A 16,920-nucleotide genomic window follows, 5' to 3' on the forward strand; every position below is an offset into this window, starting at 1 on the left:
CAGCAAACTCTCTCCAGAAGTTCAGTGAGGATCTCTGAATGATCCAATGTTGACCTAAATGACTAATGATGATAAATACAATCCACCTGTGTGTAATCAAGTCTCCGTATAAGTGCACCTGCACTGTGATAGTCTCAGAGGTCCGTTAAAAGCGCAGAGAGCATCATGAAGAACAAGGAACACACCAGGCAGGTCCGAGATACTGTTGTGAAGAGGTTTAAAGCAGGATTTGGATACAAAAAGATTTCCCAAGCTTTAAACATCCCAAGGAGCACTGTGCAAGCAATAATATTGAAATGGAAGGAGTATCAGACCACTTGCAAATCTACCAAGACCTGGCCGTCCCTCTAAACTTTTAGCTCATACAAGGAGAAGACTGATCAGAGATGCAGCCAAGAGGCCCATGATCACTCTGGATGAACTGCAGAGCTCTACAGCTGAGGTGGGAGACTCTGTCCATAGGACAACAATCAGTCGTATATTGCACAAATCTGGCCTTTATTGAAGAGTGGCAAGAAGAAAGCCATTTCTTAAAGATATCTATAAAAAGTGTTGTTTAAAGTTTGCCACAAGCCACCTGGGAGACACACCAAACATGTGGAAGAAGATGCTCTGGTCAGATGAAACCAAAATTGAACTTTTTGGCAACAATGCAAAACGTTATGTTTGGCGTAAAAGCAACACAGCTCATCACCCTGAACACACCATCCCCACTGTCAAACATGGTGGTGGCAGCATCTGCATAAAACCTGACACTGGGACGGAGATTTGTCTTCCAACAAGACAATGATCCAAAACATAAAGCAAAATCTACAATGGAATGGTTCAAAAATAAACATATCCAGGTGTTAGAATGGCCAAGTCAAAGTCCAGACCTGAATCCAATCGAGAATCTTGGAAAGAACTGAAAACTGCTGTTCACAAATGCTCTCCATCCAACCTCACTGAGCTCGAGCTGTTTTGCAAGGAGGAATGGGAAAAAAAATCAGTCTCTCGATGTGCAAAACTGATAGAGACATACCTCAAGCGACTTACAGCTGTAATCGCAGCAAAAGGTGGCGCTACAAAGTATTAACTTAAGGGGGCTGAATAATTTTGCACGCCCAATTTTTCAGTTTTTGATTTGTTAAAAAAGTTTGAAATATCCAATAAATGTCGTTCCACTTCATGATTGTGTCCCACTTGTTGTTGATTCTTCACAAAAAAATACAGTTTTATATCTTTATGTTTGAAGCCTGAAATGTCAGCACCCAAAGCCAGTGACATCACTGAAATCCTAAATAAGAAGTTCCAGTCAGTATCAGAATGGGTGATTCATAATGAAACCGGTCTTAAAAACAACTACAACTAAAAGCATTGTATGTGGTTTAAAACATTCTCTAAGACCTAAACCTCGACTGGAGTTGGGCTCCCGAGTGGTGCAGCGGTCTAAGGCACTGCATCTCAGTGCAAGAGGCATCACTAGTGCCCCTGATTCGAATCCAGGTTGTATCGGGGATTAGGTGTCCCATAGGGTGGCGCACAATTGGCCCAGGGTCGTTTGAGTTTGGCCGGGGGTAGGCCATCCTTGTAATTAAACATTTGTTCTTACCTGACCTGCCTCGTTAAATAAAGGTTACATTTAAAAAAATATAAAAAAATTGTATAAATGGTGTGACCATTGAGCAAGTTGAGGAAGAAACTCCTAGGAGTTTAACACTGAATGGCTAATTATCATTGGCTACGATGTGGCAAAGTATGTCTGTTATAATACGATGGTCTGTGCTTGACACAAAGATCAAATGTTCTAGTTGTTCACAAGCTCTGGTCTTGTCCCATCTTGATTATTGTCCGGCAATATAGTCAGGTGCAGCAAAGAACGACCGAGCATAAGTTGCAGCTGACTCAAAACAGAGCAGCACGCCTTGCCCTTACCTGCACACACACAACTAACATCAACATGCAGGACAGTCTGCATAACCAAATAACATGCAGCTCAGACACCCATAGATACCCCCACCAGATATGCCACCAAAGTCCAAAACAAATTCACAGCAACACACAGTATTATACAGAGCCATGATCTCAGGGAACTACCTTCACAGTATTATACAGAGTCATGATCTCATGGAACTCCCTTCACAGTATTATACAGAGCCATGATCTCAGGGAACTACCTTCACAGTATTATACAGAGTCGGGAACTCCCTTCACAGTATTATACAGAGCCATGATCTCATGGAACTCCCTTCACAGTATTATACAGAGTCATGATCTCATGGAACTCCCTTCACAGTATTATACAGAGTCATGATCTCATGGAACTACCTTCACAGTATTATACAGAGTCATGATCTCATGGAACTCCCTTCACAGTATTATACAGAGTCATGATCTCATGGAACTACCTTCACAGTATTATACAGAGTCATGACCTCATGGAACTCCCTTCACAGTATTATAGAGTCATGATCTCAGGGAACTACCTTCACAGTATTATACAGAGCCATGATCACATGGAACTCCCTTCACAGTATTATACAGAGTCATGATCTCAGGGAACTCCCTTCACAGTATTATACAGAGTCATGATCTCAGGGAACTCCCTTCACAGTATTATACAGAGTCATGATCTCATGGAACTACCTTCACAGTATTATACAGAGCCATGATCACATGGAACTCCCTTCACAGTATTATACAGAGTCATGATCTCAGGGAACTACCTTCACAGTATTATACAGAGCCATGATCACATGGAACTCCCTTCACAGTATTATACAGAGCCATGATCACATGGAACTCCCTTCACAGTATTATACAGAGCCATGATCACATGGAACTCCCTTCACAGTATTATACAGAGTCATGATCACATGGAACTCCCTTCACAGTATTATACAGAGCCATGATCACATGGAACTCCCTTCACAGTATTATACAGAGTCATGATCTCATGGAACTACCTTCACAGTATTATACAGAGTCATGACCTCATGGAACTACCTTCACAGTATTATACAGAGTCATGACCTCATGGAACTCCCTTCACAGTATTATAGAGTCATGATCTCAGGGAACTACCTTCACAGTATTATACAGCGCCATGATCACATGGAACTCCCTTCACAGTATTATACAGAGTCATGATCTCAGGGAACTCCCTTCACAGTATTATACAGAGTCATGATCTCATGGATCTACCTTCACAGTATTATACAGAGCCATGATCACATGGAACTCCCTTCACAGTATTATACAGAGTCATGATCTCAGGGAACTACCTGCACAGTATTATACAGAGCCATGATCACATGGAACTCCCTTCACAGTATTATACAGAGCCATGATCACATGCAACTCCCTTCACAGTATTATACAGAGCCATGATGACATGTTGACTACTTCACTTAAGAGACGTTAACCAATCTGAAATACACAACGGTTACCCTGGGTGTGCCCTTGTCCTAATGAGTGCCCCCAATAACCTTGTCCTAATGAGCGCCCCCAATAACCTTGTCCTAATGAGCGCCCCCAATAACCTTGTCCTAATGAGCGCCCCCAATAACCTTGTCCTAATGAGCGCCCCCAATAACCTTGTCCTAATGAGCGCCCCCAATAACCTTGTCCTAATGAGCGCCCCCAATAACCTTGTCCTAATGAGCGCCCCCAATAACCTTGTCCTAATGAGCGCCCCCAATAACCTTGTCCTAATGAGCGCCCCCAATAACCTTGTCCTAATGAGCGCCCCCAATAGCCTTGTCCTAATGAGCGCCCCCAATAGCCTTGTCCTAATGAGCGCCCCCAATAGCCTTGTCCTAATGAGCGCCCCCAATAGCCTTGTCCTAATGAGCGCCCCCAATAGCCTTGTCCTAATGAGCGCCCCCAATAGCCTTGTCCTAATGAGCGCCCCCAATAGCCTTGTCCTAATGAGCGCCCCCAATAGCCTTGTCCTAATGAATGGTCATCTATTCCCTGTCCTGTTGAATGGCCCCCTACACCGTGTCCTGTTGAATGGTCATCTATTCCCTGTCCTGTTGAATGGTCATCTATTCCCTGTCCTGTTGGTCATCTAATCCCTGTCCTGTTGAATGGCACCCTACACCGTGTCCTGTTGGTCATCTATTCCCTGTCCTGTTGAATGGCCCCCTGCCACCGTGTCCTATTGGTCATCTATTCCCTGTCCTATTGAATGGCACCCTACACCGTGTCCTGTTGGTCATCTATTCCCTGTCCTGTTGAATGGCCCCCTGCCACCTTGTCCTATTGGTCATCTATTCCCTGTCCTGTTGAATGGCCCCCTACACCGTGTCCTGTTGGTCATCTATTCCCTGTCCTGTTGAATGGTCTCCAGTGGACACAATAACACCTCAACCTCTTACCCAGCGAGCATTTCAAATTTCAACACAGCGGCTCCATTACTTTAGACCAGACCCCCACGGTGCACTGCTTTAGACCAGACCCCCAGGGTGCACTGCTTTAGACCCCCAGGGTGCACTGCTTTAGACCAGACCCCCACGGTGAACTACTTTAGACCAGACCCCCACGGTGCACTGCTTTAGACCAGACCCCCAGGGCGCACTGCTTTAGACCAGACCCCCAGGGCGCACTGCTTTAGACCAGACCCCCAGGGCGCACTGCTTTAGACCAGACCCCCAGGGCGCACTGCTTTAGACCAGACCCCCAGGGCGCACTGCTTTAGACCAGACCCCCAGGGCGCACTGCTTTAGACCAGACCCCCAGGGCGCACTGCTTTAGACCAGACCCCCAGGGCGCACTGCTTTAGACCAGACCCCCACAGTGCACTACTTTAGACCAGACCCCCACGGTGCACTGCTTTAGACCAGACCCTCACGGTGCACTGCTTTAGACCAGACCCCCACGGTGCACTGCTTTAGACCAGACCCCCACGGTGCACTGCTTTAGACCAGACCCCCACGGTGCACTGCTTTAGACCAGACCCCCACGGTGCACTGCTTTAGACCAGACCCCCACGGTGCACTGCTTTAGACCAGACCCCCACGGTGCACTGCTTTAGACCAGACCCCCACGGTGCACTGCTTTAGACCAGACCCCCACGGTGCACTGCTTTAGACCAGACCCCCACGGTGCACTGCTTTAGACCAGACCCCCACGGTGCACTGCTTTAGACCAGACCCCCACGGTGCACTGCTTTAGACCAGACCCCCACGGTGCACTGCTTTAGACCAGACCCCCACGGTGCACTGCTTTAGACCAGACCCCCACGGTGCACTGCTTTAGACCAGACCCCCACAGTGCACTGCTTTAGACCAGACCCCCACGGTGCACTGCTTTAGACCAGACCCCACGGTGCACTGCTTTAGACCAGACCCCCACGGTGCACTTCTTTAGACCCCCACGGTGCACTTCTTTAGACCCCCACGGTGCACTACTTTAGACCCCCACGGTGCACTACTTTAGATCCCCACGGTGCACTGCTTTAGACCCCCACGGTGCACTGCTTTAGTCCAGGTTCCCTTGCCCAACAGACGGACGCCTCAGCCTCTTACCTTGCCCAGCTGTTGATGAACACTCAGGTTGTACATCATCACAATCCCATCCAAAATCTCCAGCAGGGACTTCTCTGTGATTGGATGGTCGGGCTCTTCCAACGGTCGCCCCAGCAACAGGCCGTCGTTACCATGGCTTCCCTCGACTTGAGGAGAGGAAGGGAAGAAAGAAAACATCATGTTCCTAACCTGGTGTTCCCTTCAGTACAATAACTAGACAACCAGGTAATAATAGGTCAAAAAGTACTAGACCATTTCTAGAGGTGAGGAATAAATTTTCACACTCATCCGCAGATAATTGGCACCCCACTACATTTTCTGTACTTTAGCCTTGACATCTGTCGACGAAACTCTATATTTACAGTGGTGGTTGAAAGACTGAGAAAGAGAGATAAATGTTCTCAATATGCCTCCATGTATATTCAAGGTAAAAAGCCACTCACTGTCCTCCTCCGTCCTCTGCTCCACGGCCAGGGTGCGAACTTTAACTTTCTCCGGGGGTGCCAGGGGTCGCCTGGGAGTCATGAGGCTGACAGCAGCAGTACTCAGGAAACGATTTGCTCGGCCCAGAGTGGGAGAACTGAGCCAGCTGGGTCTGGCCAGGGCACCACCCATAGCCACCGCTCCAAAAGGCCTCTGTTATAGGACAGATAGACATGAAGCGTCACAATAGAGACATGTTGGTAACACTGTGTAATGACAGTAAGTCACCCATCACTGTATAACGGGGCAGCAGGAAGCCTCATGGTTAGAGCGTTGGGACAGTAACCGAAAGGTTGCAGGATCGAATCCCCGAGCTGACAAGGTAAAAATCTGTCGTTCTGACCCTGAACAAGGCAGTTCACCCACTGTTCCCCGGTAGGCCGTCATTGTAAATAAGAATGTATTCTTAACTGACTTGCCTAGTTAAATAAAGGATGGATTAAAAATAATAATAATAATAATAATAATAATAATAAATGGGCCTGTCAGCAACTAGTGTGTCTGAAATAGCTGAATCCACTCATTTGAAAGGGTGTCCACATACATTTGACAACGTAGTGCATTACCTCAATACTACCTGGTACCGGTGCACATTGACTGGGTCCCGGTGCACATTGACTGGGTCCCGGTGCACATTGACTGGGTCCCGGTGCACATTGACTGGGTCCCGGTGCACATTGACTGGGTCCCGGTGCACATTGACTGGGTCCCGGTGCACATTGACTCGGTACCGGTGCTCCGCCTCATTGTTATTTTATTGTGTTACTATTTTCTCTTATTTGGTCATTATTAGAAGTTTTTAACTCTGCATTATTGGGAAAGGGCTTGTAAATGAGTATTTCACGGTCAAGTCTACACCTGTTATATTCGGCACAATGACAAATGAAACGTGATTGAAAACGCTGTACCCCCCCCCCAAAAAAAGGGAGAATTTAGACTTGAGAACACCAATATGGTGGAATCAAGTCCCCAGTCAAATCAAAATGTATACGGTCTAAGTGGATGATATCCAAGAACATGAGTGTGGAGGATGACACCTTAGTCTGTACCTGAGCTGAGCCACTCTCCTCCTCCTCATCCAAATCATCCATAGAGGTAGCCTGGATCTCAGCCGGGTCCATGAGGATGTTGGCTTTGGAGGCCAGGTCATCTAGAAGCAGATAAAGACAAACACAGCACAACAATTACATCATAATTTTTTCATATATTTTTTTTTTGATGTGTTAAAAAAAAGTTTGAAATATCCAATAAATGTCGTTCCACTTCATGATTGTGTCCCACAAAAATACAGTTTTATATCTTTATGTTTGAAGCCTGAAATGTGGCAAAAGGTCGCAAAGTTCAAGGGGGCCGAATACTTTCGCAAGGCACTGTACAGTAGAGAGGCTATATACAGTAGAGAGGCTATAGACAGTAGAGAGGCTATATACAGTAGAGAGGCTATATACACTAGAGAGGCTATATACACTAGAGAGGCTATATACAGTAGGGATCCTATAGACAGTAGAGAGGCTATAGACAGTAGAGAGGCTATATACAGTAGGGAGGCTATATACAGTAGGGAGGCTATATACAGTAGGGAGGCTATAGACAGTAGAGGGGCTATAGACAGTAGAGAGGCTATATACAGTAGAGAGGCTACATACAGGCACCGGTTAGTCTGGCCAATTGAGGTAGTATGTACATGAATAGTTAAAGTGACTATGCATATATGATAAACAGAGAGTAGCAGCAGCGTAAGAGAGGGGTTTGGGAGGGGGGGGGGGGGGGGGGGGGGGGGGGTCATTACAGTCATTATTGTGACAGTCTAGTGATGTTGATAGGTTGATTGCTATGGTGATATAGAGAATTCATTACAGCGTCAGTGCTGACCTCTAAGTGTCTGGATATTGTTGCTTACACTTCTGATCAACCCAGAACCATCGTAAATCTACAAGTCTATTAAAATCAGATCAGAGGACGTATCCATAAATCTAGAACCGGTCAGATGTGTTTGCAGGGCCAGGTTCCACCTCCCAGTACTGTGGAACAGAGGGGACACGTTGTTCATGGTCAGGTGGGGAGGCCACTGTTGCTACCGTCGACGAATCCAGGTCCTAAACTACTCTAACTTCAAATCCATCACATTAGTGGGCTAAATCCCAAAACGCACCCAATTTCCGTACACAGTGCACTACTTTTGACCAGAGCTATATAGCTATTGGTCAAAAGTAGTGCACTATGAAGGGAATATGGTGCCATTTGGTACTCAGGCCACGTCCAAAACAATCCATCACCAGCCAGCTTCTCCTCCTCCTCCACTAAAGTGGTTGAGCTGCTCCTCCTCCTCCTCCCCTAAAGGGGTTGAGCTCCTCCTCCTCCTCTACTAGTGGTTGAGCTGCTCCTCCTCCTCCCCTAAAGTGGTTGAGCTGCTCCTCCTCCTCCCCTAAAGTGGTTGAGCTGCTCCTCCTTCTCCCCTAAAGTGGTTGAGCTGCTCCTCCTCCTCCCCTAAAGTGGTTGAGCTGCTCCTCCTCCTCCACTAAAGTGGTTGAGCTGCTCCTCCTCCTCCACTAAAGTGGTTGAGCTGCTCCTCCTCCTCCACTAAAGTGGTTGAGCTGCTCCTCCTCCTCCCCTAAAGTGGTTGAGCTGCTCCTCCTCCTCCCCTAAAGTGGTTGAGCTGCTCCTCCACCTCCCCTAAAGTGGTTGAGCTGCTCCTCCTCCTCCCCTAAAGTGGTTGAGCTGCTCCTCCTCCTCCCCTAAAGTGGTTGAGCTGCTCCTCCTCCTCCCCTAAAGTGGTTGAGCTGCTCCTCCTCCTCCCCTAAAGTGGTTGAGCTGCTCCTCCTCCTCCCCTAAAGTGGTTGAGCTGCTCCTCCTCCTCCCCTAAAGTGGTTGAGCTGCTCCTCCTCCTCCCCTAAAGTGGTTGAGCTGCTCCTCCTCCTCCCCTAAAGTGGTTGAGCTGCTCCTCCTCCTCCCCTAAAGTGGTTGAGCTGCTCCTCCTCCTCCCCTAAAGTGGTTGAGCTGCTCCTCCTCCTCCCCTAAAGTGGTTGAGCTGCTCCTCCTCCTCCACTAAAGTGGTTGAGCTGCTCCTCCTCCTCCTCCTCCTCCACTAGTGGTTGAGCTGCTCCTCCTCCTCCACTAAAGTGGTTGAGCTGCTCCTCCTCCTCCTCCCCTAAAGGGGTTGAGCTCCTCCTCCTCCTCTACTAGTGGTTGAGCTGCTCCTCCTCCTCCCCTAAAGTGGTTGAGCTGCTCCTCCTCCTCCCCTAAAGTGGTTGAGCTGCTCCTCCTCCTCCCCTAAAGTGGTTGAGCTGCTCCTCCTCCTCCCCTAAAGTGGTTGAGCTGCTCCTCCTCCTCCACTAAAGTGGTTGAGCTGCTCCTCCTCCTCCACTAAAGTGGTTGAGCTGCTCCTCCTCCTCCACTAAAGTGGTTGAGCTGCTCCTCCTCCTCCCCTAAAGTGGTTGAGCTGCTCCTCCTCCTCCCCTAAAGTGGTTGAGCTGCTCCTCCTCCTCCCCTAAAGTGGTTGAGCTGCTCCTCCTCCTCCCCTAAAGTGGTTGAGCTGCTCCTCCTCCTCCCCTAAAGTGGTTGAGCTGCTCCTCCTCCTCCCCTAAAGTGGTTGAGCTGCTCCTCCTCCTCCCCTAAAGTGGTTGAGCTGCTCCTCCTCCTCCCCTAAAGTGGTTGAGCTGCTCCTCCTCCTCCCCTAAAGTGGTTGAGCTGCTCCTCCTCCTCCCCTAAAGTGGTTGAGCTGCTCCTCCTCCTCCCCTAAAGTGGTTGAGCTGCTCCTCCTCCTCCCCTAAAGTGGTTGAGCTGCTCCTCCTCCTCCCCTAAAGTGGTTGAGCTGCTCCTCCTCCTCCCCTAAAGTGGTTGAGCTGCTCCTCCTCCTCCCCTAAAGTGGTTGAGCTGCTCCTCCTCCTCCCCTAAAGTGGTTGAGCTGCTCCTCCTCCTCCCCTAAAGTGGTTGAGCTGCTCCTCCTCCTCCCCTAAAGTGGTTGAGCTGCTCCTCCTCCCACTAAGTGGTTGAGCTGCTCCCTCCTCCTCCTCCACTAAAGTGGTTGAGCTGCTCCTCCTCCTCCACTAAAGTGGTTGAGCTGCTCCTCCTCCTCCACTAAAGTGGTTGAGCTTGCTCCTCCTCCTCCCCTAAAGTGGTTGAGCTGCTCCTCCTCCTCCCCCAAAGTGGTTGAGCTGCTCCTCCTCCTCCCCCAAAGTGGTTGAGCTGCTCCTCCTCCTCCCCTAAAGTGGTTGAGCTGCTCCTCCTCCTCCCCTAAAGTGGTTGAGCTGCTCCTCCTCCTCCCCTAAAGTGGTTGAGCTGCTCCTCCTCCTCCCCTAAAGTGGTTGAGCTGCTCCTCCTCCTCCCCTAAAGTGGTTGAGCTGCTCCTCCTCCTCCCCTAAAGTGGTTGAGCTGCTCCTCCTCCTCCCCTAAAGTGGTTGAGCTGCTCCTCCTCCTCCCCTAAAGTGGTTGAGCTGCTCCTCCTCCTCCCCTAAAGTGGTTGAGCTGCTCCTCCTCCTCCCCTAAAGTGGTTGAGCTGCTCCTCCTCCTCCCCTAAAGTGGTTGAGCTGCTCCTCCTCCTCCCCTAAAGTGGTTGAGCTGCTCCTCCTCCTCCCCTAAAGTGGTTGAGCTGCTCCTCCTCCTCCCCTAAAGTGGTTGAGGCTGCTCCTCCTCCTCCCCTAAAGTGGTTGAGCTGCTCCTCCTCCTCCCCTAAAGTGGTTGAGCTGCTCCTCCTCCTCCCCTAAAGTGGTTGAGCTGCTCCTCCTCCTCCCCTAAAGTGGTTGAGGCTGCTCCTCCTCCTCCCCTAAAGTGGTTGAGCTGCTCCTCCTCCTCCCCTAAAGTGGTTGAGCTGCTCCTCCTCCTCCCCTAAAGTGGTTGAGCTGCTCCTCCTCCTCCCCTAAAGTGGTTGAGCTGCTCCTCCTCCTCCCCTAAAGTGGTTGAGCTGCTCCTCCTCCTCCCCTAAAGTGGTTGAGCTGCTCCTCCTCCTCCCCTAAAGTGGTTGAGCTGCTCCTCCTCCTCCCCTAAAGTGGTTGAGCTGCTCCTCCTCCTCCCCTAAAGTGGTTGAGCTGCTCCTCCTCCTCCCCTAAAGTGGTTGAGCTGCTCCTCCTCCTCCCCTAAAGTGGTTGAGCTGCTCCTCCTCCTCCCCTAAAGTGGTTGAGCTGCTCCCCTCCTCCCCTAAAGTGGTTGAGCTGCTCCTCCTCCTCCCCTAAAGTGGTTGAGCTGCTCCTCCTCCTCCCCTAAAGTGGTTGAGCTGCTCCTCCTCCTCCCCTAAAGTGGTTGAGCTGCTCCTCCTCCTCCCCTAAAGTGGTTGAGCTGCTCCTCCTCCTCCCCTAAAGTGGTTGAGCTGCTCCTCCTCCTCCCCTAAAGTGGTTGAGCTGCTCCTCCTCCTCCCCTAAAGTGGTTGAGCTGCTCCTCCTCCTCCCCTAAAGTGGTTGAGCTGCTCCTCCTCCTCCCCTAAAGTGGTTGAGCTGCTCCTCCTCCTCCCCTAAAGTGGTTGAGCTGCTCCTCCTCCTCCCCTAAAGTGGTTGAGCTGCTCCTCCTCCTCCCCTAAAGTGGTTGAGCTGCTCCTCCTCCTCCCTAAAGTGGTTGAGCTGCTCCTCCTCCTCCCCTAAAGTGGTTGAGCTGCTCCTCCTCCTCCCTAAAGTGGTTGAGCTGCTCCTCCTCCTCCCCTAAAGTGGTTGAGCTGCTCCTCCTCCTCCCCTAAAGTGGTTGAGCTGCTCCTCCTCCTCCCCTAAAGTGGTTGAGCTGCTCCTCCTCCTCCCCTAAAGTGGTTGAGCTGCTCCTCCTCCTCCCCTAAAGTGGTTGAGCTGCTCCTCCTCCTCCCCTAAAGTGGTTGAGCTGCTCCTCCTCCTCCCCTAAAGTGGTTGAGCTGCTCCTCCTCCTCCCCTAAAGTGGTTGAGCTGCTCCTCCTCCTCCCCTAAAGTGGTTGAGCTGCTCCTCCTCCTCCCCTAAAGTGGTTGAGCTGCTCCTCCTCCTCCCCTAAAGTGGTTGAGCTGCTCCTCCTCCTCCCCTAAAGTGGTTGAGCTGCTCCTCCTCCTCCCCTAAAGTGGTTGAGCTGCTCCTCCTCCTCCCCTAAGGTGGTTGAGCTGCTCCTCCTCCTCCCCCTAAAGTGGTTGAGCTGCTCCTCCTCCTCCCCTAAAGTGGTTGAGCTGCTCCTCCTCCCCTAAAGTGGTTGAGCTGCTCCTCCTCCCCTAAAGTGGTTGAGCTGCTCCTCCTCCTCCACAAAAGTGGAGATATGCATCTGTTGGTCAAATGTGGGCGTCGATCAAAAACAGTCAGTATCTGGTGTGACTACAATTTGCCTCATGCAGCGCGACACATCTCCTTCACATAGAGTTGATTGTGGCCTGTGAAATGTTCTCCCACTGTTCTTCAATGGCTGTGCGTAGTTTCTGGTTAATGGTGGGAACTGGAACGCTCTGTTGTACATTCCAGAGCATCCCAAACATGCTCAATGGGTGACATGTCTGGTTTGTAAGCAGGCCATGGAAGAACTGGGACATTTTCAGCTTCCAGGAATTGTGTACAGATACTTGCTGAAACACGAGGTGATGACAGCGGATGAACGGCACCACAATGGGCCTCAGGATCTCGTCACGGCATCTCCGTGAATTCAAATTGCCATCGATAAAATGCAATTGTGTTGGTTGTCCATAGCTTATCAAATCAAATGTATTTGTCACATACACATGGTTAGCAGACGTTAATGCAAGTGTCGCGAAATGCTTCTAGTTCCGACAATGCAGTAATAACCAACGAGTAATATAACTAACAATTCCAAAACTACTACCTTATACACACAAGTGTAAAGGGATAAAGAATATGTACATAAAGATATATGAATGAGTGATGGTACAAAGCGGCATAGGCAAGATGCAGTAGATGTTATCGAGTACAGTATATACATATGAGATGAGTAATGTAGGTAGGGTATGTAAACAAAGTGGCATAGTTTAAAGTGGCTAGTGATACATGTATTACATAAAGATGCAGTAGATGATATAGAGTACAGTATATATGTATACATATGAGATGAATAATGTAGGGTATGTAAACATTATATTAGGTAGCATTGTTTAAAGTGGCTAGTGATATATTTTACATCAATTCCCATCAATTCCCATTATTAAAGTGGCTGGAGTTGAGTCTGACTGGCTGCTGCCAACACACTGTTAGTGGTGGCTGTTTAACAGTCTGATGGCCTTGAGATTGAAAAACAGCTTCTGTCTCTCGGTCCCAGCTTTGATGCACCTGTACTGACCTCGCCTTCTGGATGATAGCGGGCTGAACAGGCAGTGACTCGGGTGGTTGTTGTCCTTGATGATCTTTATGGCCTTCCTGTGACATCGGGTGGTGTAGGTGTCCTGGAGGGCAGGTAGTTTGCCCCCGGTGATGCGTTGTGCAGACCTCACTACCCTCTGGAGAGCCTTACGGTTGTGGGCGGAGCAGTTGCCGTACCAGGCGGTGATACAGCCCGACAGGATGCTCTCAATTGTGCATCTGTAGAAGTTTGAGTGCTTTTGGTGACAAGCCAAATTTCTTCAGCCTCCTGAGGTTGAAGAGGCGCTGCTGCGCCTTCTTCACGATGCTGTCTGTGTGGGTGGACCAATTCAGTTTGTCTGTGATGTGTATGCCGAGGAACTTGAAACTTACTACCCTCTCCACTACTGTCCCATCGTTGTGGATAGGGGGGTGTTCCCTCTGCTGTTTCCACAATCATCTCCTTAGTTTTATTGACGTTGAGTGTGAGGTTATTTTCCTGACACCACACTCCGAGGGCCCTCACCTCCTCCCTGTAGGCCGTCTCGTCGTTGTTGGTAATCAAGCCTACCACTGTTGTGTCGTCCGCAAACTTGATGATTGAGTTGGAGGCGTGCGTGGCCACGCAGTCGTGGGTGAACAGGGAGTACAGGAGAGGGCTCAGAACGCACCCTTGTGGGGCCCCAGTGTTGAGGATCAGCGGGGTGGAGATGTTGTTACCTACCCTCACCACCTGGGGGCGGCCCGTCAGGAAGTCCAGTACCCAGTTGCACAGGGCGGGGTCGAGACCCAGGGTCTCGAGCTTGATGACGAGTTTGGAGGGTACTATGGTGTTAAATGCTGAGCTGTAGTCGATGAACAGCATTCTCACATAGGTATTCCTCTTGTCCAGATGGGTTAGGGCAGTGTGCAGTGTGGTTGAGATTGCATCGTCTGTGGAACTATTTGGGCGGTAAGGAAATTGGAGTGGGTCCAGGGTGGAGGTGATATGGTCCTTGACTAGTCTCTCAAAGCACTTCATGATGACGGAAGTGAGTGCTACGGGGGCGGTAGTCGTTTAGCTCAGTTACCTTAGCTTTCTTGGGAACAGGAACAATGGTGGCCCTCTTGAAGCATGTGGGAACAGCAGACTGGGATAAGGATTGATTGAATATGTCCGTAAACACACCAGCCAGCTGGTCTGCGCATGCTCTGAGGGCGCGGCTGGGGATGCCGTCTGGGCCTGCAGCCTTGCGAGGGTTAACACGTGTTAATGGTTTTACTCACCTCGGCTGCAGTGAAGGAGAGTCCGCAGGTTTTGGTTGCGGGCCTGGTCAGTGGCACTGTATTGTCCTCAAAGAAGTTGTTTAGTCTGTCTGGGAGCAAGGCATCCTGGTCCGTGACGGGGCTGGTTTTCTTTTTGTAATCTGTGATTGACTGGAGACCCTGCCACATACCTCGTGTCTGAGCCGTTGAATTGTGACTCTACTTTGTCTCTATACTGACGCTTAGCTTGTTTGATTGCCTTGCGGAGGGAATAGCTACACTGTTTGTATTCGGTCATGTTTCCGGTCACCTTGCCCTGATTAAAAGCAGTGGTTTGCGCTTTCAGTTTCACGCGAATGCTGCCATCAATCCACGGTTTCTGGTTTGGGAATGTTTTAATCGTTGCTATGGGAACGACATCTTCAACGCACGTTCTAATGAACTCGCACACCGAATCAGCGTATTCGTCAATGTTGTTGTTTGACGCAATACGAAACATATCCCAGTCCACGTGTTGGAAGCAGTCTTGGGGCGTGGAATCAGATTGGTCGGACCAGCGTTGAACAGACCTCAGCGCGGGAGCTTCTTGTTTTAGCTTCTGTCTGTAGGCAGGGAGCAACAAAATGGAGTCGTGGTCAGCTTTTCTGAAAGGAGGGCGGGAGAGGGCCTTATATGCGTCGCGGAAGTTAGAATAGCAATGATCCAAGGTTTTACCAGCCCTGGTTGCGCAATCGATATGCTGATAATATTTAGGGAGTCTTGTTTTCAGATTAGCCTTGTTAAAATCCCCAGCTACAATGAATGCAGCCTCAGGATATGTGGTTTCCAGTTTGCAAAGAGTGAAATAAAAGTTTGTTCAGAGCCATCGATGTGTCTGCTTGGGGGGGAATATATACGGCTGTGATTATAATCGAAGAGAATTCCCTTGGTAGATAATGCGGTCGACATTTGACTGTGAGGAATTCTAAATCAGGTGAACAGAAGGACTTGAGTTCCTGTATGTTGTTGTGACCACACCACGTCTCGTTAACCATAAAGCATACGCCCCCGCCCCTCTTCTTACCAGAAAGATGTTTGTTTCTGTCTGCGCGATGCGTGGAGAAACCAGCTGGCTGCACCGACTCTGTTAGAGTCTCTCGAGTGAGCCATGTTTCCGTGAAGCAAAGAACGTTAGTCTCTTATGTCCCTCTGGAATGCTACCCTTGCTCGGATTTCATCAAGCTTGTTGTCAAGAGACTGGACATTGGCGAGTAGTATGCTCGGGAGCAGTGAGCGATGTGCCCGTCTCCGGAGCCTGACCAGAAGACCGCTTAATAACCCTCTTTTACAAAGTCGTTGTTTTGGGTCGCCGGCTTGGATCCATTCCGTTGTCCTGGGTGAAAGGCAGAACACAGGATCCGCTTCGCGAAAGTCATTCTTGGTCGTACTGATGGTGAGTTGACGCTGCTCTTATATTCAGTAGTTCTTCTCGACTGTATGTAATGAAACCAAAAACATTTTGGAAAATTTCTGGGATCTTTTATTTTAACTCGTGAGACATGGGACCAACACTTTACATGTTGTGTTTATATTTTTGTAATGTCAATCTAGATTATAGAGAGAAGATAGAGGGGAACTACCATCTCCTGGGTCAGCTCAACATGACCTCATGTTAATCACTACCACCATCTCCTGGGTCAGCTCAACATGACCTCATGTTAATCACTACCACCATCTCCTGGGTCAGCTCAACATGACCTCATGTTAATCACTACCACCATCTCCTGGGTCAGCTCAACATGACCTCATGTTAATCACTACCACCATCTCCTGGGTCAGCTCAACATGACCTCATGTTAATCACTACCACCATCTCCTGGGTCAGCTCAACATGACCTCATGTTAATCACTACCACCATCTCCTGGGTCAGCTCAACATGACCTCATGTTAATCACTACCACCATCTCCTGGGTCAGCTCAACATGACCTCATGTTAATCACTACCACCATCTCCTGGGTCAGCTCAACATGACCTCATGTTAATCACTACCACCATCTCCTGGGTCAGCTCAACATGACCTCATGTTAATCACTACCACCATCTCCTGGGTCAGCTCAACATGACCTCATGTTAATCACTACCACCATCTCCTGGGTCAGCTCAACATGACCTCATGTTAATCACTACCACCATCTCCTGGGTCAGCTCAACATGACCTCATGTTAATCACTACCACCATCTCCTGGGTCAGCTCAACATGACCTCATGTTAATCACTACCACCATCTCCTGGGTCAGCTCAACATGACCTCATGTTAATCACTACCACCATCTCCTGGGTCAGCTCAACATGACCTCATGTTAATCACTACCACCATCTCCTGGGTCAGCTCAACATGACCTCATGTTAATCACTACCACCATCTCCTGGGTCAGCTCAACATGACCTCATGTTAATCACTACCACCATCTCCTGGGTCAGCT

General features: G+C 49.4%; 1 protein-coding gene across 3 annotated transcripts in view; it reads right to left on the minus strand.

The window, feature by feature from the left end:
* Positions 1–16,920, minus strand: part of rnf123 (ring finger protein 123) — a 292,970-nt gene that overhangs the window by 234,199 nt on the left and 41,851 nt on the right. For all 3 annotated transcript variants that reach the window (XM_031825763.1, XM_031825765.1, XM_031825764.1), the window contains exons 21-23: positions 7,043–7,143; positions 5,954–6,146; positions 5,511–5,656 (exon numbers count right to left, since the gene is read on the minus strand). In XM_031825763.1, the coding sequence (XP_031681623.1) occupies positions 5,511–5,656; positions 5,954–6,146; positions 7,043–7,143 (440 nt within the window). The remainder of the gene's footprint in view (positions 1–5,510; positions 5,657–5,953; positions 6,147–7,042; positions 7,144–16,920) is intronic.

This window comes from Oncorhynchus kisutch, linkage group LG5, assembly GCF_002021735.2.
Source record: "Oncorhynchus kisutch isolate 150728-3 linkage group LG5, Okis_V2, whole genome shotgun sequence".
In the NCBI taxonomy this organism is placed as follows: Eukaryota; Metazoa; Chordata; class Actinopteri; order Salmoniformes; family Salmonidae; genus Oncorhynchus; species Oncorhynchus kisutch.